Source organism: Carcharhinus amblyrhynchos, chromosome 25 (assembly GCF_965287045.1).
Source record: "Carcharhinus amblyrhynchos chromosome 25, sCarAmb.v2.hapA, whole genome shotgun sequence".
NCBI lineage: Eukaryota > Metazoa > Chordata > Chondrichthyes > Carcharhiniformes > Carcharhinidae > Carcharhinus > Carcharhinus amblyrhynchos.
This window is the reverse complement of record NC_137348.1, coordinates 20,060,078-20,086,043: the sequence shown is the minus strand read 5'-3', so window position 1 is coordinate 20,086,043 and position 25,966 is coordinate 20,060,078. Positions and strand designations below refer to the sequence as shown.

The 25,966-nt window shown below is 42.0% G+C and overlaps 1 protein-coding gene across 1 annotated transcript in view; it reads left to right on the top strand.

The window, feature by feature from the left end:
- LOC145358291 (uncharacterized) overlaps positions 1 to 25,612 on the top strand; it is a 35,401-nt gene extending 9,789 nt beyond the window's left edge. The window contains exons 2-6 of the mRNA XM_080212190.1: positions 4,626 to 4,795; positions 6,361 to 6,506; positions 7,574 to 7,744; positions 15,249 to 15,411; positions 23,612 to 25,612. Coding sequence (XP_080068316.1) covers positions 4,626 to 4,795; positions 6,361 to 6,506; positions 7,574 to 7,744; positions 15,249 to 15,411; positions 23,612 to 24,053 — 1,092 coding nt within the window. The 3' untranslated portion in view covers positions 24,054 to 25,612. The remainder of the gene's footprint in view (positions 1 to 4,625; positions 4,796 to 6,360; positions 6,507 to 7,573; positions 7,745 to 15,248; positions 15,412 to 23,611) is intronic.
- The last annotated feature ends 354 nt before the right edge of the window (positions 25,613 to 25,966 follow it).

Genomic DNA, 25,966 nt, shown 5'->3' with positions numbered 1-25,966 from the left:
CCATATGGTCCCCATCTACCCCTGGCTCCAATGGCTGCCTGACACCTCCCTCTTTCTCCCCTGTCTCCAATCATCTCAGAGGCACAGATTCCCCCATCCCTCCCTCAGCACACCTGCAAGTGTTCACTTGCTTTCCCCTCAATGGTAACAAAAAAACTGCATTTAACTTGCTCTCCCAAACTGCCTGCAGCTGATTTGCCCTAACAAGGAGCAGCTCCATAAAACCCCCAGAATGGAAAGACAGGCTGGAAATGCTGGAAAACGTATTTTTTAGGTAGCCCCCAGACTTGTGGATTTAGACCTCACCAGGTTGCTGGACAATGTGGAGGCAAGAGAACAGGCAAGCATTGCCAAAGAAAGGTCAATTACCTCATCCAGGCAGCAAGGATGAGTGTTTATCCCCATCTAGCATCTTCCCCCAGATACACGCAGCCCCAGCACCCTGCATGCTTCCCATCCCTGACCCCCAGGCACCTCTTTCCTCACCCCCCCCCCCCCCCCACAAAGAGAATCACATCGCTTGCCTGCTGAGGACCATCCCCGATACTCTGCAGGAGTCATGCCATCATTTTTTTCATGACTCCTGTCCCCATAGGAAAAGTCTGCCCATAACTATCGGAAGAGGAGATGGTGAACCTGATCTTTGCAGGGAGAGGAGGACATCCGGGCCATCAGCGACAGCATGGTTGGCCTTGAGTGGAGAAGTGAGCACCTGTCAATCCTCTGCTCAATTTAAGTCAATTACTGGGGGCACAGGTTTAAGGTGAGAGAGGCAAGGTATGAAGGAGATGTACAAGGCAGTTTTTTTTATCGGAGAGTGGTGTGCCTGGAACTCGCTGCTGGGGGAGGTTATGGAAGCAGATGCAATAGTGACTTTTAAGGGGCGTCCTGACAAATGCACGAATAGGATGGGAATAAAGGGATGTGGACCCCAGAAGGATAGGGGGGCTTAATTCAGATGGGCAGCATGGTCAGTGCAAGCGTGGAGCGTCAAAGGTCCTGTTCCTGTGCTGTAATTTTCTTTGTGGTTTGTTCTATGTTCAATGAAGAAATCAAGTTTCTTGCATCCCAGATTCCTGTCCCTCCCTTGCACTTAACCTTGAGTCCTATGTTGCAGGAAGGGGCCCGGACGCTGTGGGGCCATCTGGCATCGTGTCTCCCACTGCTGCCCCCGCCCATCTAGTCCCTGCAGCTCCAAAGATGGAGGAAGCGGATGAAGGGACATCAAAGGCATTAGTTTCCACCTCACAACTCACCATCCCAGAGACTTTCACATTGGTGGGTCCAATTAGTGGTGAAGCATCTGGGTCACTCTGTGTGAGCACAACACATCTGCTGATGTACAGTGGTTGGAGGAGGGAATATCCAAGGCCTCACGGGGGCCTGCCAGAGGCAAGGACTCAGCAGGCCTCAGGCTACATCTGGGTCTCTGAGATCACTTCTCTCTCAACTGCTGGAGATACAACAAAAGAGTCAGGGACTGCAGGAGAGGCTGATGGTCACACTGGACCAACATTCCAACAGCCTCGCAGAGTCCCAAAGCTATCAGGTAGACCAGCTATTGCCTGTCTTGTATGGCTCCCAGGCCAACACCGCAAGGGTGGCGTACATGGTGGAAAGTCTGGGGCAGTGAATCCTCGCCATGAGTGGCAGGCTCCAAGTGATAGCCGAGTCAACGCAGGCCACAGCAGAGTCCCAGAAGGCCACAGTTGAGGGACTCAACAGGTTTTTCTAGATTCTGCGGCCATGGCTAAGAGGCCCGAGAACTTGCAGGAGAGCCAGCGGGACAGTGCAAAGACATAGCGGGCAACGGCAGCAGCCCATGAGAATGTGGCCCAGTCACAGAAGGTCATGGCTGAGGAGTCGCAGAGCATGGCCCAGTCAGCATGGCTGATGGATCCTTCATGCTGATGTCAGTGGGGAAGGCCCCTCAACAGTGTGTCACTGAGAAAATGAAGGCATGGCATCTGCAGAACCCATGAGAGATTCCCTCCCCTCCCCTACCCTACTTACTCTGAGACTCTATATGGAGGTTTACTGATCCCTTACCCACTACACAGATGTGGGCCCAGGTGCCAGCAACAATGTGGAGCTCAGGTAGTTTGCACCAGGGCATCATCATAATGGTGCTTAGTGAGTCATCATCGCCCTCCTGCCTGCCAAAGAAACTTGCTAATACAGCATATCCAAGCTCACCAGTCTGGTGTTACAACATTGCAGGAGATAGTAGAACTTTGGGGGAGTAGGGGGCGGGGTGGGGGGGGAGCAGAATGGAACATGTGCAGCAAGACAAGCCCCTAGTGAGCAAAGCGCCTAGTAATCAGGGCCACCCTTGCCACCCTCACATGCCTGATCCTTGCTGCCAGCCTTCCAGCACCTGGGTGGTGTTGCTCAGCGTTGTCCTCCTCCTCCTCTTCCTGCTGGGCGGCCTCTTCCCCAGCAATGCCTGGCCGTTTGGCCTCCACATCCTTCTCCAAAAGATCACCTCACTGCTGCGCCAGGTTGTGAAGGGCATAGCACATCATCACAATGCGGGAAGATATCAGGGAGCTATATTGTAGGGCCCCACCAGAACAGTCCAGGCACCTGAACTGCATTTTGAGGAGCCTTATGCACCTCTCCACTATTGAAAGGGTGGCAACGTGGGCCTCATTATATCAGGTCTCAGGCCTTCGCACAGGCATCATCAGCGGGTACCCCATGTTACCCACAGCCATCCCTGCAGCCTGGGCTCCTCTTCAAAGACTGAGCTTCTCAAGATGAAGCTGTCATGCACCCTGCCAGTGTGTCTGTCACTGGTGCGCATGATGTTCATCTTATTGCACATCAATTACACATTGAGGGAATGGAAGCCCTTTCTATTAATGAATCATCATGGAGTTTGAAGCAGGGCCTTGAGGACATGGGTGCAGTCTCTAAGCCCCTGCACATTTGGCATCTCCATAATGGCTGCGAATTCTGCAGCCCAGGCTTCCTGTTGGTCCTGGTCCAAGTCAAATTTAAGATACTGGCCAGCCTGGGGCATACAGGGCATCCGTGACCTCGTTCACACAGTTGCGAAATGCCACATAGATCCACTGGGGATCTGGAAGGACCCGGTGGCATAAAGGTTTAAAGCAGCCGTCAATTTCACAGCCACCGAGAGTGGGTACCCCCCCGCCCCGAGGTGCCAGGTGCTGCAACAAATGGCACAGGTGTTGCACTGAATCCTTTCAGAGCCATTGGTGGCACGTGATGTCTGACATTTGCTCGAAGGACATTCGCACGCGGAACTGCTGGGATCTCCACTTCCTTCTTCTCCTGTGCCCCTCCTCTGGGCAAATGGCACCATGCCCTGCTTCCAGTGGCCGTTTCCCTCCATTCCTGTGAGTGGTAAGGCCTGTGCCCCTCTGCCTGCAATTCATCCTCCACCTCAGCTCCAGCAGCAACCAATTGGTTGCATTGCAAAAGCCATCTTGTCAGTCTGAAGGGGAGAAGGTTAGAGAAGGGGAGAGACAGATGAACGGGTTAAGGAACATTGCTTTCCCCTTAGCCCAGCAGCACACACTGCTCATACCCCACAGAGGCCTCCAGTAACAGCTCCCTGAGCTCCCCCACAGCCACCCAGCAACATAATCCCCCATCCCGCCTCACAGCCTCCCAGCAACGCAGCCTGCTTCTCCTGACAGCCCCCCAGCAACACAGTCTCCCCCATCCTCCCCCCGAGTAACACACACCCAGAACCCATGCAGTAGTGACAACAGATAGTGCTGCTTGAGAAGTCCTGAGACTGCCACTTCAAAGTATTTCCAACACATCTCCTACCTGCAACAGTGCTGCGTACACTAAGATCCAGCAACATCCTCAAGACCCAAGATCAGTGCTGAGACCTGGATCCATTCTGAAAATCGGACATTGGACACCATGATCAGTAATAGCCCCCCACCCTCCCCAAACATTCACAGACACCTCCCGACCCGAAACGTAACATGGCCTCCATGAAATGACCCCCCCCCACTCCGTGAGCAGCATGGAGTGACCTGACAGAAGGCACTTATCTCTTCACTAACCCTCACTGATGGAGGACCAGAAGCCGATTTTTAAAGAGGAGGTGTTTTCCAGACTGATCTGGCTGGGGCGAGTGAGGTGGTAAAGGCAGGCAGTCTGGTAAATTGGGGCGTACAGCTCACTAATTGCATTGAGATAAATGCAAAAGTATTTAAATTGGCGTTGCACCCATTTGGGCAGGTTCCCGATTGTGCCAAATTTTTTCCCTTCATAAAGTGGGAACTGGCGCAAAAACAGGTGCAGATTGTGCTAATCGCCTCACGCCTGACATTACCATATTTTCGCACCCAGAAATGGGTGCAACGTGATGGTAAAATTTCACCCATAGTGTTTTACTTCCTATCCTCACCACATACATAAACAATAAAAATAAGGTTTAAAACAATTTTCATTGATGATGAGAGTGTATTCTAATACCCATTGTGCCACGATGAGGACCCATCATTTTGGTTTGTGAGTAGTACTGTTTTATGATGGAAAGACATCAGTTAAAGATTGTCAGGGAACAGAACTTCAGAACACATGAGCAGATGTTAATGCATATTATGAGACTTAACAAATAATTCTTTCTTTTTTAGAGCCAGTTAGATTCTTCTGTAAATTGTGTACACGCCTTCCAACTGATCAAGCCAACGGTCTTTAAAGTTGCTATAAAGAACAAGTATGAAATTAGAACCACAGAACAATGCCCATCTTTCAAACAACCTCCTGATTCTTCTCAACTAAATCTAGGTAAAGTAACAACATGGTAAGTGATCAATAGTCATTTTTAATTTGTAAAAATGAATCTTTGAGAAACTGTTAAATATAATACTAACTTGGCTGTAAGCATGGTAAATAGGTCTTTTTCATTTCGTGTTTTGGATACTTAAACTTAGCAGGTCAAGCCATAGTACTCCAGAGCACTGCAGGTGGTTGACCTGTTTATCTGATTCATTCATGAAAACTTCAGGCATTTGCCCATCATCGAGTGATGCAGTCCTTCTCATAACTCCAGACAACCCGACAAGTCAACCCTGTAACATGTGGATTGGCCCAGATAAGCAACCAGAAGAAGTACAGATAAGTTATGCAGTAAACTGATCACATTACAGAACTTCTGTGAATACCCTTCACCCTGGATTTTAATTGCCAATCTCCATCTTTACTCTCTGTTCTTGGGTTCATGGTATATGTTCATATAAGGGGAAAATGGCAATGCCTAAGCAGTCTAGAATATAATCAATTGAATGTAATGCATCACTGGTTTCTGACCTAATGTATTACTGAGGGGAGAATGCTAGCTCACAGCAGTCTGGTAATGGAAATAGTAAGTAACATTCCTTGGGTAGCACTCATATAGCAATAATTATGAAGAAATGTTCGATCATTTCAGGCAAACTGATAGTACAGACTAATTCTTGGGTACATACAAGTTAAAAAGAGATAATTTCAAGACAGTGAGGAAAAAAACTTGCGTTTACAGTGAAGAAAACCTAGTTAAGAATAACTTTTAGGACGCAACTACTAAATGCTAGAAAGGTACATATCAATAATTAGTACATAGATTAAAGAAATATAACCCTTAATCAGATTCTGAAAAATGTTCCATCCATGTAGGTGTCATTGTAGAACTTTGAGTTTGCATGGACATAGTGCAAAGGGAAATTCTTATTGACTTATTGACTTTTACATTGACGGTCAGTTTTTCTTGGTAACAGTCCAGCTGTTGAAGGAAGGGGTGGGAGTTTGAATTGCTTCCCAAAAATAATCCACATTGCTTTTTCTTCTGATCTCCAATTGCTGTGCATCCTGTACGTATTTTATGTATGTTTGTCATGAGAGGGTTATGCTTAACAATAGTGGTAGCTGCACCTTCTTGGAACCAATACTAAGAGCTACCAGAATGGCAATACGTTGCATTTTCTGTCAAGTATTTGTTAATATTTGTAATTTATGATGGTACTTATTTGTCAAGTTTCCTTCTACTTCAAGTGAGTAAAACAATGTTTGTGGTCAAATCTAAATCAAGAAATGTAAAGAAAAATCGGTGTGCGACTATCCAAGAATTGAGGTCTCTGTGCCTCTTTGTCATGGAACCAAGAATGGAAATTCTACTTATTCTCACTGGGAGAAATGAAACCCAGAAGAGATGAAATTATTGAGTTACTGTAAGATAGGTTTTGAACCTAATACAGTGGCATTGGTGGTAGCATGGAAGCAAGCTATTCTGTACATATAACTACAGAAAAGAGATATGAGCTTTTATTGCGAAGTAATACATTATTTTAAAAAGCTGATAAATAATTTGTACCTATTTATTTTAATTATAAGGAGAAGTATAAACTCCATGCCTGCATCACTAAATAGGCAAACTCCTCAAAGTAGACACACAGTGACAGAATCTCAAAGGTGTCCTTCCAGATCAACAAATCCAAAAGCCAAAACACCAGTTGAGGACAAAATGTCTGTTATGACAGGTAATGGTACTAATGCAATTGAATTTAAGATTTATATTCCAAAAAAATGTTTGATTCCTTAGTGGGAAAGAAATCATGTCTTGAATTAGAATTTTATTAAACTATACATTAAACTAAGTGCTGAATTTCCTACGCAGTAGTTCTGATAACAAAACCTCTACTTGAATGACTTAAATCTATCCACACTTAAGTCTCTTGAATGGAGACGATGAGTCAGTGCAGCTGCCAAACTTATTTCCAGAATTCAGTATGAAAATCAATGTCCACAATGTCTCACATGCAATCGTATTACAAAATTATATTACACGGTAATGGTGAGGCCACACCTGTGTACAATTTTGGTCCCCTTATTTAAGAAAGGATATATTAGCTTAGGAGGGGGTGCAGAGAAGGTTCACCAGGTTGATTCCGGAGATGAGGGGGTTAGCTTATGAGGAGAGATTGAGTAGACTGGGCCTGTACTCATTGGAGTTTAGATGGTTGAAGGGAGATCTTATGGAGACATATAAGATAATGAAGGGGCTAGACAGGGTAGAATTAGCGAGATTATTTCCACTTAGAATGGAAACAAGAGGGCACAGCCTCAAAATACGGGGGAGTTAATTTACAACAGAGTTGAGGAGGAACGTCTTCTCCCAAATGGTAGTGAATCTTTGGAATTCTCTGCCCATTGAAGGAGTGGAGGCTACCTCGTTAAATGTGTTTGAGTCACAGATAGATAGATAAATTTTTGACCAATAAGGGAATTAAGAGTAATGGGGAGCAGGCGGGTAAGTGGAACTGAACCACTATCAGATCAGCCACGAGCTTATTGAATGGCGAGGCAGGCTCAAGGGGCTAGATGGCTTACTCCTGCTTCTATTATGTTCTTAAAATCTATAGTTTTTTTTCTAATTATGCACGTGAATTGGGGAGTGTTCCATGAAGAACAAATACTTGGTACCTTAATAACCAGCTGTGGTATTACACTATATGGCAGTCAATATGCTTTACCTTGATGATAAACTTTTAATACAGTTTTTCTCTGTTTGATTTTATTCTCCTCCTCCCCAAATTTCCAAATGCAGCATATGGGACAAAATGTGGCCTTTTGGAGCGAACAAGCAGCAGACCGTCTTCATGTCTTAGTCCTACATGCGCAAAGAATGAATCAGAAATCAGAGAACGCACATTTAAAAGTTTAGATGATGAACTAGAAAAACTTATTCAGCAGTTTATTGATGAAAAGCATATAGCAAGTAAGTATAATCATTCGAAACGTTGTTGAAGGCAATTAATTTGTGTCTAAAGTTAGAAGGTGAGTGCCAGCAAAATGTATTTATTTTAGTGGTCCTGAATATGTTTACTGAGCACAGGATTTTCCCTTATTGCATTCAACTGCAATTTATTTTCCAATTGCAACTGTAGAATTCTAACCCAGGAATAGAACATTTTGTGGCAGATTTGTAGCGAGTGGACTGAGATCCTCGGCGTAAGAATCGGTTGGACCATTATTATCCAGCCTAGGGATCAGAGAGGGAGAAATAATACAAACCTAGATAAATGTCCAATGTTTGTTAATTATTGATGCTTCAAAGCAGTATTTCCCAGCCTGTGGGAAGATACTGCTGGTGGTCGGTGGGAAAAAAAATGCAATCATGTGTGCTTCATATAAATGAATACTTTTTTGAAGACATGAAGTTATATGAATGTGAAGTGAAATAAAAGTTGCAGAAGTATTCAGCATACTGGGTGTTGTGTGACAAGGAGAAAGTATCAAAGATTCAATCACTGAAGAAGTTAAGCAGGACAGATAGAAAGGTCTTCCAATGCAGCCTTAAGAAATACAATAAGCATTATGAAAAATACCAGAATGAGCTCAGCCTTGACAAGCACTGCAGTACTATCATGCCCAGATTTCATGACATTGCTTATCCATACACTTCATCTGGTTCTGCAGAAGGAGCTACAAAACCCTCCTCCTGACACATGGAGATGGTTCCTCTGGCTGTAGCAATTAGCTGACTTTTCATGCCTCTGCAGGCTGTCTCTTGGAGTCTAATCTACATGAGCAAACTGAAATAGATGACCTGATTCAAAAGGGATAATGATAAATGGATGGGAAGTGCGCTGAACTTCACTGCAGAGCCAGATAACCAGTTATATGATTTGAGTTGTGCTGCCAGTGGGATCTTACAGAGCGCAGAGGATGTAAGTACAAAGAGATTTGACCTGACCGAAGAAATTGGTCCTGAAATTGGCAATACAATTGGAGAACAAAAGCAAGAGCTGTAAAGCTCTCTTGATAATAAAGAAATAAACATGGTTGAATATGCATCAGGGACCACTTCCTGTTTATTATCTCCAACAAGCACATACAGATAAACAATGACTCAAAACAACTCAGCTTCCTCAGCACTGTTGATCACTTATCCGATCAAAATGTGGAGATTTCATTCAGGCATGAGGTGCATAACGGAGGTCTCCGAAGGGAACAGTATAAATCCTGCTGACTGTCTTTCTTCTTAGCTCTGATGAATGGTCATCTACATTTGAAACATTGGTTCTGCTCTCTCCACTGATGCTGTCAGACCTGCTGAGATTTTCCAGCATTCTTATGTTTTTGTTTCAGATTCCAGCATGTACACTATTTTGCATTTATCTTAGTAAACACTTTGAACTGGGATTTACTTACACAGGCACTGAAAATGAATCACTGCCTGCGTCATGTGTTATGAAAACTCTGTTGAATGAAAGCTTAAAGCCTGCTATTCTTCGGCATCATCTTGAGACTAAACATGCAGAATATGTATCAAGCTAATTAAGTTTTTAAATACAAGTTCAAAGAATTTCAGAGTAGCAAGAAACTTATGGATTGCACAATGACAGGCAGTGATAATGCTAAGGCGGTTAAGGACTTGCATTGGATGCTCTGCTCATAACAGACAGGGAAGCTACACACAATCAGGGAGGAGCTGATATTACCAGCAGCTAAGGATGTGGTGGTGGGCGTTACTGTGGGAGAGAAGGCCTGCAAGCAAATTAACATAATTTCATTCTCAGATAACACAGTCCAACGCAGAATCAATGAGTTGGCCCACAATGTGAATGATCAGCTAAAAACAAGAATACAAGCAAGTTGATTTTATGCACTTAAACTGGATGAATAACTGGACATTATAAACCAAAGAACAACCCAGCACGGGAAACAGGCCCTTCGGCCCAACGAGCCCGCGCCGCCGCATCCTCCTACACCTACCCTGCCCTGCGTGTATGCGAGTGGAACCCCTAACTTAGCCAGATTCAGGGGAGAATAGTGTCAATTTGGTATACCAATCAGCCTAAGAGCACATCTTTGGGGTGTGGGAAGAAACCGGAGCGCCCGGAGGAAACCCACGCAACCACAGGGAGAATGCGCAAACTCCCACAGACACAGGCCCAAATCCATGTATCTGCACAGCTAGCAGTGCTAGTCACTGAGCTGTTGCGGCGCCCGTCTACCGGTCCAGGATCAAGCACACACACCGACACAAAGTACTAGGCCACTCCCGGAACCTCCAAGAGCAGCCCACACACGACCCACTGTGTGCATGCCCCTTGTTTGACAACAAGGTGGACCTCCACCTGCGGAATAAAAAGACAAAAACGTTAACATATAAGTCTGCATTTCCGAACTTGCTCCCCTATGTAAGGGATGAGCACAGTGGAGAGATAGGGTCACAGAGGTTTACAGCATGGAAACAGGCTCTTCGGCACAACCTGTTCTTGCCGCCCTTTTTTTTAAAAGCCCTAAGCAAATCCGAATTGCCCACATTTGGCCCACATCCCTCTATACTCATTGTACCCATGTAACTATCTAAATGCTTTTTAAAAGATAAAATTGTACCTGCCTCTACTACTACCTCTGGCAGCTTGTTCCAGACACTCACCACCCTCTGTGAAAAAAGTGCCCCTCTGGATACTTTTGTATCTCTCCCCTCTCACCTTAAACCTATGCCCTCTAGTTTTAGACTCCCCTATCTTTGGGAAAATATATTGACTATCTACCTTGTCTATGCCCCTCATTATTTTATAGACCTCTATAAGATCAACCCTCAGCCTCCTATGCTCCAGAGAAAAAAGTCCTAGTTTATCCAGCCTCTCCTTATAACTCAATTCATCAAGTCCCGGTAGCATCCTAGTAAATCTTTTCTGCACTCTCTCTAGTTTAATAATATCCTTTCTATAATAGAGTAACCAGAATTGCACACAGTATTCCATGTGTGGCCTTACCAATGTCCTGTACAACTTCAATAAGACATCCCAACTCCTGTATTCAATGTTCTGACCGATGAAACTAAGCATGCCAAATGTCTTCTTCACCATTCTGTTCACCTGTGTCTCCACTTTCAAGGAGCAATGAACATGTACGCCTAGATCTCTTTGTTCTGTAACTCTCCCCAGCGCCCTACCATTAATTGAGTAAGTCCTAACCTGGTTCAATCTACCAAAATGCATCACCATGCATTTGTCTAAATTAAAATCTATTTGCCATTTGTCAGCCCACTGGCCCAATTGATCAAGATCCCATTGCAATTGGAGACAACTTTCTTCATTGTCCACTATGCCACCAATCTTGGTGTTATCTGCAAACTTACTGACGATGTCCCCTATATTCTCACCCAAATCATTAATATAAACGACAAATAACAATGGGCCCAGCACTGATCCCTGAGGCACACCACTGGTCACAGGCCTCCAGTTTGAAAAACAACTCTCTACAACTACCCTCTGGCTTCTGTGGAGAAGCCAATTTTGTATCCATTTAGATACCTCACCCTGGATCCCGTGATATTTAACTTTATGCAACAACCTGCCATGCAGTACCTTGTCAAAGGCCTTGCTAAAGTCCATGTAGACAACATCAACTGCACTGCTCTCATCCACCTTCTTGGTTACCCCTTCAAAAAATTCAGTTAAAGTTGTAAGACATGATTTTCCACTCACAAAGCCATGCTGACTGTCTCTAATCAGTTCTTGCATCTCTAAATGCCTGTAGGTCCTGTCTCTCAAAATACCTTCCAGCAAGTTACCCACCACAGATGTACAGCTCACTGGCCTGTAGTTCCCAGGCTTTTCCCTGCAGCCCTTCTTAAACAAAGGCACAACATTTACCACTCTCCAATTTTCAGGCACCTCACCTGTGACTATTGATGATTCAAATATCTCGGCTAGGGACCTGCAATTTCTTCCCTAGCCTCCCACAACATCCTGGGATATACCTCATCAGGTCCTGGGGATTTATCTATCTTGATGCGCTTTAAGACTTCCAGCACCACCTCCTCTGTATTATGTACACTCCTCAAGACATCATTATTTATTTCCCCAATTTCCCGAACATCCATGCTTTTCTCAGCAGTAAATACTGACGAGAAATATTCATCTAGGATCTCACCCATCTCTTGTGGATCTGCACATGAGGACTTTGTTTTTGTAAATCGTTGCCCAAACGTTCAATTGCAGAGATTATTTTTGGTATGTTGAACACTTTTATAATTCAAAATGGGATTGATTGTTCAAAATGTGTAGGTGTTAGCACAGGTGGGCCACATGCAATATTATGCCAACATGGTGGGGCTGATATGCGTATAAGAGTGGTGGCTCCATTTGCAAGATCAATTTACCACAGCATCCATAGGGAGGTTTTAACTGCATGACTGTTTTGGAGGAAGCGGTTGAAACAGTTAATTTTATCAAGGTTCTTTCACTGAATTTGCAAATATTTGCAAGATGGGCAGTGATCACCATCTACAACTTCTGCACACTGAGGTCCACTGGTTCTCGTGCAGAAAAGTATTAGCACATCTTTTTGAGTTGCATGATGAAGTGAGAATTATTTTATTTGACTCAAGGTTTGAATTCTCACTGCACTTCAGTGATTTTCAGTGGCTTGCCAAATTAACATACATAGCAGATATTTAAGATATTTTCAATTATTTGAATGGTCTTAATCTGAATCTTCAAGGAAAATCAGTGACAGTTTTTCATGCGCAAGACAAAATAAAAGTGATAATCAAGAAAATAGTGATTTGAGCCAAATGATTTGAGCTGTCAAATTACAACTTATTTGCAAATCTGTCAGATTTTTTGGCCATGAGAGAAATGCAACTTCAAAACAGTATGAAACATGACATTAAAGAGCACCTGCAAAGTTTGAAAACACAGCAATGCAAGTACTTTCCTGTTCCCAATACGAAGTCCAACTGGATAAAAAATACATTTGCGAGCCTTTTAATGACATCTTTGCAAACCTGATCTCAAGAGAGCACGACAGCTCTGTGGAACTGTCCTGTGACTGTGCTTTAGAGCTGGATTTTTCTCAGAACTGCCTGACTGACTTTTGGCTGAAAGTGCCTTCGGAATACTCATAAGGCAGTAAAGTTTCTGATGCCACTTCTTATAACCTAACTTTACAAAACTGGATGTTCAGGGCTTGTCACATTGAAGATGGTTGGAAAAAACGTTACTTTGAACAGAGCTCTGATTGAGACTGTGATCCCTGGAAACTGACATCCAACATTTAAATGCATTTGCATGCACTTAATGTGCTGCAACCTTACCAGAATTTCCCCCTTTACCACCGCATTTGCCCATCCAGAATTGGCATGAAATAGACATGCTCTAAAATGTCCTATTCGGCTGCTCCAGGTAGTGAGGAGATAAGTGCCGAGTGTCCAATGGCTGTCTGCTTGAGATCGGTGGGAGGGAAGGGGGGTCCACTGCCACTCTGCCTGAGGTCAGTGCAGAGGAAGGGGGGGCCCACTGCTGTACTGTCTGAGATCAGTGAGGGGGAAGGAGGTCTGCTGCCACTCTGCCTGAGATCAGTGGGGGGCAAGGGAGTGCCTGCTGCCACTCTGCCTGAGATAGTGGGAGGGAAGGGGAGTCCGTTGTCACCCTGCCTATAATCAGTGAGGGTAAAGCGGGGTCCGCTGCCACTCTGCCTGAGATTGGTTGGTGGGGGGGGTGGAAATGGAGGAGGGGCCCACGATTGGTCTGGGGGATGGCAGAGTGGGTCGGGGGATAAGGGGATCAGTAATGTTGAAGGTGTGGAGCACTGTCTGTGAGAGCCGTGGGAAGCATTTTCTGGCCCAGGAGCGATGTCGCAGGGGAGCCGTATTCTATCACTTTTTTTCTGTGCAGTTGAAGGCATCGATTGGAGTTACAGGATTTTGGACGCGTTAAGCCCTGCCCACAGGCTTCTGCAGTGCAATTTGGACTCCCTGATATTTGGGGGCACCTGAGAATGAGTCTAAAAGTCAGATCTGAAACACTCCCAGTTTCAAGTCCACCCAGCACTTAGAATCAAAATGGTAAAATAGGGCCCTTGATGTCTGTGAAACAACATCAGCCTTCTCATTAGGTAAGCATTATAGTTTCTGCTGGTAGGCCTACTGCATGTAAATGTGCTGTGAGGAGTGCAATGCATTTGTGAGTATGCATCATAAGCTATTTAGATAGCTGTATTTTTAATACTTGTTGAGATACAAGTTTGACTCCCGTCAACCATAGGCTATGTTAAAAAAAAAGTTTAAAGCAGCTTGCATACGTTATGGTCCACAAAAGCTTTTGATTATGATCGAGTGGTTCACTTAAAGGAGAAGATTGGGAACCTCTACTTTAGAGTGACAGTCAACCCTTATCAAAACAAGGCTCATAGCATCTGCTGCTAATGTTAACACAAAAGCAAAATGAAAGGTAGACTATAAAATACCTCAAACTTTATGCTGCAGTGTGTAGATATTTTTGTTTAACTTTGCTAGAGATTTTACAGCACTCTATGTGTTGTATTGTCAGCACCAAATGTGTGTCCTACACCTGCACAGGTGACTGCAAAACCATGGTAGTTGTGAACTGACTGTTGATTGGTCAATTAATTCTCTTAATTGAACTATTCACACCTTTGGAAATATTGTGTCGCATTAGGAGTATGTTGGGCTTCCTTCCACTGCTGTTTTACCACCTGTCCTGCCTCCCATCCCACTTCTAGTGAATTGGTAAAATTCCAGCCTCTGCAGTTAAGAGATTGATCACTCCTGGTATGATTTTCTATAGTATCTATACCAAAGATAACATACCCTGCTGAAAATCTTAATATTATGTCTTGATGAAGATCTTGCAATTACATCATAATTATTCCTCCTGTTGCTTAGAGTGCAGCAAACATGGTAGAACTTTCCAGACCCCGCCCCCAAGGCCCCAAGCTTCTCAACAGGTTGGTGGCGGGTGAGGGCACAGATGCAATGTAGTCGAAGGTGAAAAGTCGGTTTTCCACCTGCGTAAATGACAGCAAGGATGTGTGCTCCCAACTTTCATGGCAGGTTGCCATTTCACCAGAGGTCAATGTAAAACTATTTTGCATCCAATTAATGGCATGTACATGAAATCCTGATTGGAATCAGCACCCCTCCCTAACCAAATTTCCCACCATGAGGGTTTTCATGCTGGTCCAGAACACATCTGGACCAGTGTGGTATGGTAATGTCAGACATGCCTGCAGAAAGACCAGGCAGCTCATGGAGATCATAAGGGAAGATGAGGGATTCCAGCACATAATACAAAGAACAAATGAATTAGATTCTTCCTTTCTGATAACCAATCATTTGCAGCACAACTTCTCTTCAATTTCTAATTTAATCCTTCATCCTTTTACTTGGGTACATGAAATAAGAATCTGTAGTTCTGAGACTCTGGATCAAAATTGATATTTTGACTCAATTTTAATAGGAGAAGACATTACAAAACTTAATCTTGATGCTGAAGATCATCTTTCAAGGAAAGAAGTTGTGATGGAAACACCCTGTCAGCAGACTGAAATTGTCCGTGAAACACTTCACCTTTACCTGCCTACCCATGATGCTCAAGAGGAAGAGGAGTTCACAATCACAGGGTAAATCCTATTATGCTATATTTCTTCCTCTTTAAGCTTTCCTCATGTTATGTGGGGTAGCTTCAATGTTGGTTAATCACCCTTCATATCAGCCATCATTTTTGTTTGTCAGATTTGGTGAGTTGTTTTACAGTCCTTCCTGCCAGTCACCTTGGCCATTTAGCTATTATGCTATATGAACAAGTTTTTTTTTGCCACAGAAAAACTTGTGTGTATATGCATTTCATGTATCCTGAATGTCGCAAGGTGCTTCACAACCAATTAAAACTGTGTGAAGTACATTTGCTGTTACTGTGTCGAGTAACAAAGCAGCCATCTTGCTCACTGCCAGGTTACCAAACCAATGAAATAAACAACCAACTAATCTGTTTGAGTAAAGTTGGTTTAAGGGTAGAAGTTGGACTGGAGACTGTGAGAATTCCCCTGCTGTCCTTCAGATGGTGCCATGGAAATTTTTTTATGTATAGCTGACAGGACAGAGTGCCTTGGTTTAACTTCTCATCCAATAATTAACATTGCCAAAAGTGTGACACAGCTGTAATCCACCATGAGAAACGGCTGTATACAATTCATACCCATTATGATAGTGTTCTTTAACCTTATTCACTAGTATAGCTTCTTAAACACTCTGAGCTTATTGCAAGTTTATAACAATGGTTTATTTCCCTTAAGATATTTTATTACTAGAAATATATCTTTTGTACATTTTACAGTAAATATTGAGGATATGCATCTTGATGCAACAACACATTAGTGCAGGCACCAGTGCAGAGACTGGCATTTAAAGTGGTCTTGTTAGTGAGGTAGATAGTCCAGCATCCTCCGAGTCTAAGTGCTGAATGGATTTGAAAATGGGAGAGTTTCAGACCTGTTTTTTGGGTAAATTTGAAAATGGAGTCTAAGCCACTCTGTGTTTAAAAAAAAGATAACAATCTGTTTTCTGCCAGTAGGGGAGGGAGCAGGGCCTAAGCTCACTGGAAAGCGATCTGCTCACAGGAGAGGGTGCAATCACATATGTGCAGATCTCTCTGATTGCACCCCCATCCCCCTGAGTATTGCCCACTACCTACCCCCAGTCGATCATCTCCCCACCCCCCAATCCAGTCGCTCACCCCCCACCCCTCTGGCTAATTGCCGGTTGCAGCGCATGCAGCTCCACCACCCCACCCGGGCCGGTCCCTGTTGCAGAGTGCATAGCATCACCTTCCCCCCACACCCCTTAGATCCTGCCCCATCAAGGCCCCATCCCACTTAGGTCCTGCCCCTTGGCAGTGGCAGTGGCAGTGCCAGGTTGGTATTGACAGGGTGCCAGGCTAGCGACGTTGATGGGGACCATACATGATCCTTGCTGATGAGGACCTTTCACCTGCGAGGCTGCTAAGGCAAGTGAGCCCAGATGATAGTTTCCCAGGTTCACAAATAATATTTAAATCCATATTACCATGGATTTATATATTCTAATGAGCCTCGTATCTGGCTGATCTCGCCAAAAATCTGGGCATGGTAAGATCTCCAGAGACAAGAAATCGGGTGTAAACCTGATTTTTCGCCTCTTGTGCAATCTTACCAACTGGCCACGCTCATCAACCAGTGGGACGGAAAGGTAAGATCGCCCCCTTGTTCGTTTTTATTCATTGAAGGGATGTGGGCCATACTGGCTAGGTCAGCATTCATTGCCCATCCCTAGGTGCCGTTGAGAAGGTGGTGGTGAGCTGCCTTCTTGAACTACTGCAGTCCATGTGGTGTAGGTGCACCCACAGTGGTGTGGGTGTAGTGAGATCTTTAGTATTTTTAAATGAAGACCAACATTGATTCGCTACAGAGATATTTGGTCTCACAATTGAGAAATGATAATCATGTTGAATTAAATTTAATGTAAAAATAGAAGGGAACAACTAAAAACCAGAAAATGGATCACAGGTGAGGGGCCTGACAATTGAAGAGTGGCAAATATTGTGCTTTTGCTTAAGAAGGGCTGCAGGAAAAGCCTGCAACTACAGGCTCGTGAGCCTAACATCTGTAATGGGTAAGTTGTTAGAAGGTATTATGAGCGACAGGATCTACTGGTATTTAAAGAGGCAGGACTGATTAAGGACAGTCGGCATAGCTTTGTGAGTGGAAAATTATGTCTCATGAATTTGATTGAGCTTTTTGAAGGGGTAACCAAGAACTAGATGAGGGCAGTGCAGTCAAGGGCACTTCTGCTGCTGCCAGGCTGCAGAGGGCAGTGATCTCTCCAGGCACCTGGAGGTTGGGGGAACTTGGATTGGTGGGTAGGGGTTGAGCTCGGGGGTATCCCTCAAGATGGAGCTCTCATGGTTGACTTCTCCTTGATGGCCAGGAAAACTTGGGAATCTCTCTCAGGAGAGTGATTTGAGGCAACTTTCTGGTAAACTTCTTTATTATTGTCTGTGTTCTGTAAAACCTTTGAAGTGGTGTGATCTCATTAAAAAAACATGCCCCTTGAAAATCTGGAAGCATTCAAAATCACAGCAGCACTTGATCCTACAGTAGAGATTACCCTTGGTAGATTTCAAAAGCTCCAGGTCCTACCAGACCTCTTTAAAGTGCTGTGATTGACAGGAGCATTCAGTTTCACTAGAGAGATCCCCTTGCTTTCTCTCATAAGTCATAGCTGCTCTGAAACCTCTTTAAAGTGCTTTGATTGACAGCTCCAGAGCAGGTCAAAGAAGGGATTTGCTGAGGTTTGTTTACTGGTAGTCCACTAGCTGCTAAAAGCTTTCTTGACTGACAACTACAGGGCAAATCAAAGAGTTCATTATTCATACAATCGGTTCACACTCCATTAAGCCTACAGTGCTTCCTCTTTCAACCAAACGTGTTTTGACTGGCCTGATTTTTTAATACTGCATTTTTTTTCAAATCTCTGACCCTTCTTAAAAGGCAGAAATGCTTTTGAATGCCGTTTTTTTCCATTGGCTTTTTCCTCTTACCTGCAAATCTTCTCATTAAACCATAAGCTTCATATTTCTTTGTATTACCACTTTTTTCTCTGTCTGTTTGTTTTTTAACTTTGCCAAGCTTCAAGATTGGATAGGCTGGGTTTTTTGTCTTTGAGATAGGGGAGGTTGAGGGAAGATTTAATTGAAGTACATGAAATAATGCAAGAGCTTTACAAAGTGGTTGCAGTCAGCAATATAAACCATCTTCAGGCCTTTAAAACACATGATAGGATGGCTGCTTGGTGACAAAAGCCACCCTTTACACGCATGGTTCATGATTCTCTTTCATCATCCTAACACTTGAGGTCAGAAGGTCTTCAATAATAGCTATGGAGTCACCTGCAACACCGTGGAACAAGTGACCGGTCTACAAAACAAAATGTTTTGTAAAGGGGGATCTGTACAGTACATTCTGGAGAAAATGTCAATGTTGTGATGGTGCTTTACCCTCAGCAACCTTCACTTATGAGGGCTCGGTATTTACCTCATGGAATCAGGAAACCATGTAGGGAAGAGAAGACCACATCTACCACATGCAACTCGGCAGAGTGATGTTTTGCTTCAGTAGAAATGAGCTGCCCAACCACCAACATGGATCCATCATTCCCTAACAGTACATCCACTTCTGATTCCCGATCACAAAATCTCCTAATCAATATCATTCAACAAAGGCCAACAGCAAAAACTTTCACTCAACAATTTTATCCAGAAACACATCAGTAATGCAAAAAAATAGAACTTATCACCCCTTAGTTCCTGTCTTGCAGGTGTGCTTACCTGGCCTATGCAGTGCCACCCCAGTGGCTGCAGCATGGTTGGTGGAAGACTGCTGAGTTTCACTGAAGGAGAGTGCAAATAGTCTTCAATCAGTCTTTGATTTTGTGGGCCCAGCTTTGCATGGCATGACTTTAGCATGGATCACAGTGGGCTGAGCTGGCAAGCTGTGAAGCAACAACAAGGATACCATTTTCAAAGCACAAATATCATTATCCTGAGATAGGATTGCAGGTTTGTGCTCCACAATGCCACTGCCATTTCTAAGGGCACCACCTCGTTGATTCTAATAAACTGCAGCACAGACTGCTGAAATGCTGTCAGACAATGCATGCCTCATAAACACTTAGAACCGCATCCACAATGATAGCTGTGTGTATCTGCATACCAGAAACCTAAATTTGCATACCAGTGACTTGGAATCTCATGACCTCCATCTGAGCTTTCACTGCAGCACTGAGAATTGGGAGGTCTCAACCTGTGCTGAGTGGAGCTTACGTGGCAGCCAGTAGAGACTTCATCAAGGGTCAGTTAGACAGTGCTGCCATTGCAATACCCACCTTTCCAATTATGGAAAAGGAATTGGTTCTCAAAAAAAATGGTAGCACTGAAATAGATAAGTCACTGGAGTCTAAGGTATCTTAACCTGTTGTAAAAGTCAGGAATAGATACATGAAGCCAAAAGAGAAAATGCTGGAAAATCTCAGCAGGTCTGGCAGCATTTGTAAAGAGAGTAAAGAGCTGAAGTTTCAAGTCCAGATGACCCTTTGTCAAAGCTCCTGGTTTCAGATGCCAGCATCCGCAGTAATTTGCTTTCATTATTTTAAATACATGAAGTTTTGATTGTAGAACATTTTGAAATTTATCATTAAGTGAGGATAGCCAATATGCATTTTTACAAACAAAAATCAAGTCTCTTGAAAAAGTGATTAATTGGTGAGATAGAGTAAATGTAAAAATGTGACATGTAGAAATCCAGAAGGTGTTTTATAAGGAGAGTCATGACAGGCTTACCAGAAAAACTGAAGCATATGGTATAAGAAGAAATGTAACAACACTGAAGAATAAATGAAAGAAATAAAACATCTGGTTGGGTTCCTCAAACTGGAGAAAGTTTGGAAGTGAAATATTGCAGGAGTCAGCGTTGGGATTACATTTTTGTACTTGGTATATATGGCTGTTTTAGACTATAGCATAAGGATTACAAAATCCAAACTGCAACTGTAAGGGGTTTGGCAAACAATGAAGCAGACTATAAAAAGCATCTTTTAGTGGAAAAGACTGTTGGTAAATGCAATTTAATGCTGAGAATTATGAGCCTCTTTCCACACCGCCCCAACCGCTTCCCCTGTCTACACCCTCTCACCCTTCCGTCTCTACATCCTCTCCAATAATCCAAATACTGGCATGAAAATATATCATTAAAGGCAAAAACCACTTTAATGTGAATACTCCCATTTATTGCTTCGAACAAATCAACAACTACTTTTAAAAATCAGTGGTTTCTGTTGCTTTATTTTGAAACCTTTTAGAAGTGCAGGATAACCATTGTCGAACAGGAAATAACCTAATTACCCTTTCAAAAAGAAATCCCAATAGAAGTCCTACTTAATTTTAATCACCAATTTCAACATCAGCATTATATCACAAAAGCCTGCAAATTAACTTGCCAAAACTGAAAATTGCTATTAACAGTCACCTTGAAATGGTAAAAATGAATTGGTACTCAGAGTTATAGCAATTGTCCAATTGCAGAGAAGTCAATTAGAATCTGAATTGTTTCTTTAAATGTTCAGACTAATTTAATTTTTTTCAGCATTTCTTTAATTACAAACAATTTAAAGAATGTGAGTGTTTCAAATTAGCAACTAATATAGGAAGGCAATGCCAGTTGACAAAGTTCAGGCAGCAAAAGTCCAAATTTAACTGCACCGTGACAAAATTGTAAAGAATCAACTTAATTAAAATTATTTTGTAATAACTAATTTACAAAATAGTTTCAATTTACCTCTTGACAATAATTGCATACATATAAAGTTAATATTGTGATTACATGTACAAATATATTAAGATAATGTAAAAACAAAAAGCAATTGTGGGTACTAAATAATGATGCTTCTGCAATAGGAATGCAATCAATGAAACCCAAAGGAACTTTTTTTTTTAAAATAGAAAATTATGATAAGTACTGTACAAAATGGTCAGTGTTTACTAAGAGCATTTTTTTTTTCAAATGTAGTAATCTAAATGATGACAATCTTTTTGACTCTTGCATATTTTCTCTGAAGTGAAATTTGGATCAATAGCGTTTTACTTTCAACAATCCAAATTTGCAATAAATTCTGATAAACGCATAATAATCCCAATTCCATTTTAAGTATTCTAATTAACAAGATAATTTTTTGTGTTTTTTTTATAAAGCATAAATGGTTTAATTAATGGTTCATTAATTAGCATGGTGACTTGTACTGTAGATTTTAGGAGTGTTTAGTTTGACAAAGCATTGCAAGCATAGTAATGGAGCTCGTCCCAAAACCGCAAGGTGAACGGACCTTCCCATTGGTCACCCCTCATCCGCTCCAATTTCCATGTGGGTAGAGTGGTAAAATTCAGGCCATTGAGTGTACAGCATTGAAGCAGACTGTGTCCCCAACTAGTCTTTGCAAGCTTTTATACTCCGACTGCTCTCAGCCAAATTTATCTAACTTGCCCAGAATATCCTTTTATTCCTTACTCCATAAAGTAATTAGCTTCTCCTCAACACGCGCTTTCTGCCTCAATTACTCCAGTCTTTGGCTAAAAGACTCCTCTTGAAATCCCTATTCGATTTATTAAAGACTAATATGTAGTTATGAATTCTAGTTTTGGACTTCACCAAAAATGGAAACCCTGTCAAAGCCTTTAATTACATTAAAGACTTTTATCAGGTCACCCCTCATTTTTCTTTGTCTAGAGAAAAGACTGCCAGCCTGTTTAGCCTTTCCTGATAAGTTCTAGTATCATCCTTTTTTACACCTCCGGTACCGATAATATCCTTTTTTCAATATAGAGACTGCAACTGTGCTCAATATTTCCAATGTGTTCCAGGCAATATTTTATACAAGTTTAACTTAGTGTCTTTGCTTTTTTTGTTCTATTTCTCTAGAAATGAATCCCAGTGATTTGTTTGCTTTTTTATTGACTAATTCATCTGTATGACTGAATGTATACCTGTATTTCTCAATATCTTGCTCCCTACCCCATTCAGGCTCTTGTTATCTAGACTGTGTGAAGGCTTCTTATTTACCCCTTCAAAACGTATTATCTCACACTTAGCTATGTTGAAATTAATTTGCTAATTACTTGCTTATTCTGCCAGCTTATCAATATCTTCTTGTCACACTCTTGCCTTGATTTTAACTGCACCTCCGAATTTGGTGTTTATGCAAACTTTGAAAATTAACTTATGATTCCTGAGTTCAAATCATTAACATAAATTATGACACACTGGTTCTAGCACTAATCCCTGTTGAACATCACTTCTCGCATTTTACCAATTTGAGTAGCTACCCTTAACTGTTGCACTTTGTGTTCTATTTTGTAGCCAGCTTGCTACCTATTCTACTATCTGTCCCCTTATTCCAATGTACTGATCTTAGTTGTGAGTGTACTACATAGTACCTTATCAAAGGCCTTTTGATAATGCAAATACATTACATCCACTGTACTATCCTATAAGCAGTTACTGAAATGAAACCTGGACACGAACACATCAGCTATTTACGCCGAGCGCCACTGCTGCCAGCGAGAATAGAAAATTTGGCACTCAGTCAAATCTTCATTCACTGCAGTGGGACAGTGGGACTGGAGAATCCCAGCTTTGGGTGAGGAGAACTCTGGTGGTCACTTTCGTTGCCCCACATCTCCTGAAGGGAGAGAAAGATACATGCTGGGGGAACAATTTCAGGGTGCAGGCTGTGCCATAGATAATCTACTTACCGAAGCCACTACTTTTCATCTGAATTGGCTATTTAACTCTTATAGACCATTATGCCTAGTTTATTCTCATGCAAAATTCACATAATGACAGTTGTAATGGAGAGATGGAAGAACTGAATAGCAATCAGAAGCAGAATTGCTAGCTCCCCAGTCTGTCCCTTCCTAAGCTCACAGTTGTGTGTCTAATTATCATGTCCACACTCCTTCCATCTTCATTCTGATGGCGATCTGTTTAACACAGCACACACCAGGAACTGAACCTGAAACTTTGGTAATGCATATGGTTAAGTCCCACACTATTGACACATTAAACTATTATACCTTGAGGTATCAGTAGAACATTCCCTTTTAAAATATAGTGCCTCTGTTCAGGAGCATATGTTTATAAAATTAGCAGTTTAAAGGAAAATTGCTGGAAATGGAATGATTGGTACAAACACTGGTATTTGTCATTTGAAAAATCTTTGTTTTAACTTATCTCACAGGGAGCCTCTTGAAGATGTTCCACAGAATCTTGCTGAATCCAATGGAGATTTAAAGGAAAAACAGAATGACAAAAATACTAAAACAAAGCAGGAAGAGAAGAATGGTTGCTGCATCAAAGATTCTGCCTGGGCATATCCACCTGGTAGTAAACTCAAAGATCAGATGCAGGGAAAATTAACACATGCATGGAAGAGTCTTCCTGCTCCTGCAGTTAATGTAAATTCAATAGAACAAAATTCGTATTCTGAAATATTGGAAGATCCCTGGAACAGATTAAACCATCCACAACCATTAAAGAACAGTTATGCCAACCGTCGAATGGTTGATTTAACCATATATGACTTGGAAGCAGAACTGTACAATATCCACAATCTCCAAGAGAATACACACATGAACAATTCACAGTGCAACACAAATGAGAATTTTACTCTTGTTGAATGACAAAGAGACAACAAAGATCTTTGGATCCAGTTTATGGAAACCAGTATACTAAGTTGTCAGTGGCCAAACTAACTTATTGGATAAACCTCAAGATATTCATCAAAAACAATACATTTAAAGGGTACATATGGCCTGAAATAAGTCACCACATGCCAACCAGTAATGCTGCCAGTTAAAAAGCTGATCACTGGATTATTTAGGAAGTTAAGGGGTGGTTAAGGGAAAACTTGATAAAGCAACATTATGAGGGATTTTAATAGCAAAGGAAAAACTATTTCCACTGGCAGGTGGGTCAGTAACTAGAAAACACAGATTTAAGATAATTGGCAAAGGAACCAGATTGGAGCAGTAGAGTAGTTATTTTATGAAGTGCATTATAATCTGGAATATGCTGCTAGAGAAGGTGGTGGAAATAGACTGAATAGTAAATATCAAAAAATATTGTAATTATTTGAAAAAAGAAAAAAATACATGGTTGTGGGGAAAGAGCAGCAAAATGGAACTCACTGGACTGGTCTTTCAGAGAACTATCACAGGCATGATGGTCCAATGGCCTCTTGTAATCTATGATTCTGTATTTAAAAAATTGTCACTGCACAAGAATACTAAAATTAAGATTATTCAAATGATATATGGAATAGGCTTGGCAGCTATTCAAGTGAGGAATAATTTATGTATTGTAGATGTCTGCAATCTTTGATGTCACTACAGAAATAATTAGTAATACTACACCAGCGTGATGACCAGCTGAGAAAGAGTGAACTGGCTCCCTTCTATTCATCCTCCTTGGTTGGTCACAATAAAGGTTTAAGTTTCCTTTTATGAAGATATGCCTTTTGCAAATCAGAATATATTTTACTATTTAGGCTGTGAGCAATAAGATGTCAATCAAACAAGGTTTTCTTGGGTCAGTGAAATAGCAATTTATCAATCACTAAACCTGAGTAAAATAATAAAAACACAGTGTCAACCATTTGGCCCTCAGGCTATCATTAGGGCACATGTATGAGAAATCAGGAGAGTTAGAGTCCATTAAACAAAAGATAAATGAATGTATGGTGGTAAAGTGTCTTTTGATTGTCTTTAAGGTATAGATTTTAAATGTTGAGGCCAATTTAGATTTACTGGTTTCTTGGATGCAGTCAGATGTAGAAGATTTTGCAATTATTAAAAGATCTCAGTTTGTTGATAGGCTCCTGGTAAAGTTGGCTTCTCAAACTGGACAATACTCTTAATTCAAAAGGTAGAGAGGGAGTGAGACCCTGAGAGGAGCCTATTCTTTCAATACCCAACGCTTTGCATTTTTAATGTCCCCTCCATAGACAGCTACGAGTTTAGATGAGGGTCTGAATTATAAGAAATGTATGTACCTTTGCATTCCATTGAGGGTGATTTGTTGGTTTCTCACCTTCACCTCAGAAAGTGGCTTTGCATTTCTAAGTAGTTTGTTCTGTCATTGTTAAAATTGTAAATGTTCCAGTCGGTTGAAAGTTGAAAAATCATATTTTCAAAACTTGAAGGTTCATAGCACTTTCAAAGTATCTAAAAATTTACAAATATACAGGAATGTTTTAATAATTTTTTAAATTTGAATGAAAAACCAAAAATGAATTTAGAAAAACATCCTAGATTTGATCTTAAGTATTATGTGAATATCATAAGTAGGAGGTAGAGGTAATCTAAAAATTTGTTCAGAATTGAACTGGCACCAGCAGTCTTTTCTAGATCTAGTTTTAGTTACATTTTATTTGGAATATGGATGGGTTTGATGAGCTTTAAATTACCCTTCTTATGAATAATCTGGTGGTTGCAGCAGGCAAACCAGTTTCCAATTCTTTGATCCTGCTAATGAACTCTTGTGAAAGATGCTTGTGTCAAGTATTCACCTCCTCTGCCATTTCCTGTGCACTATT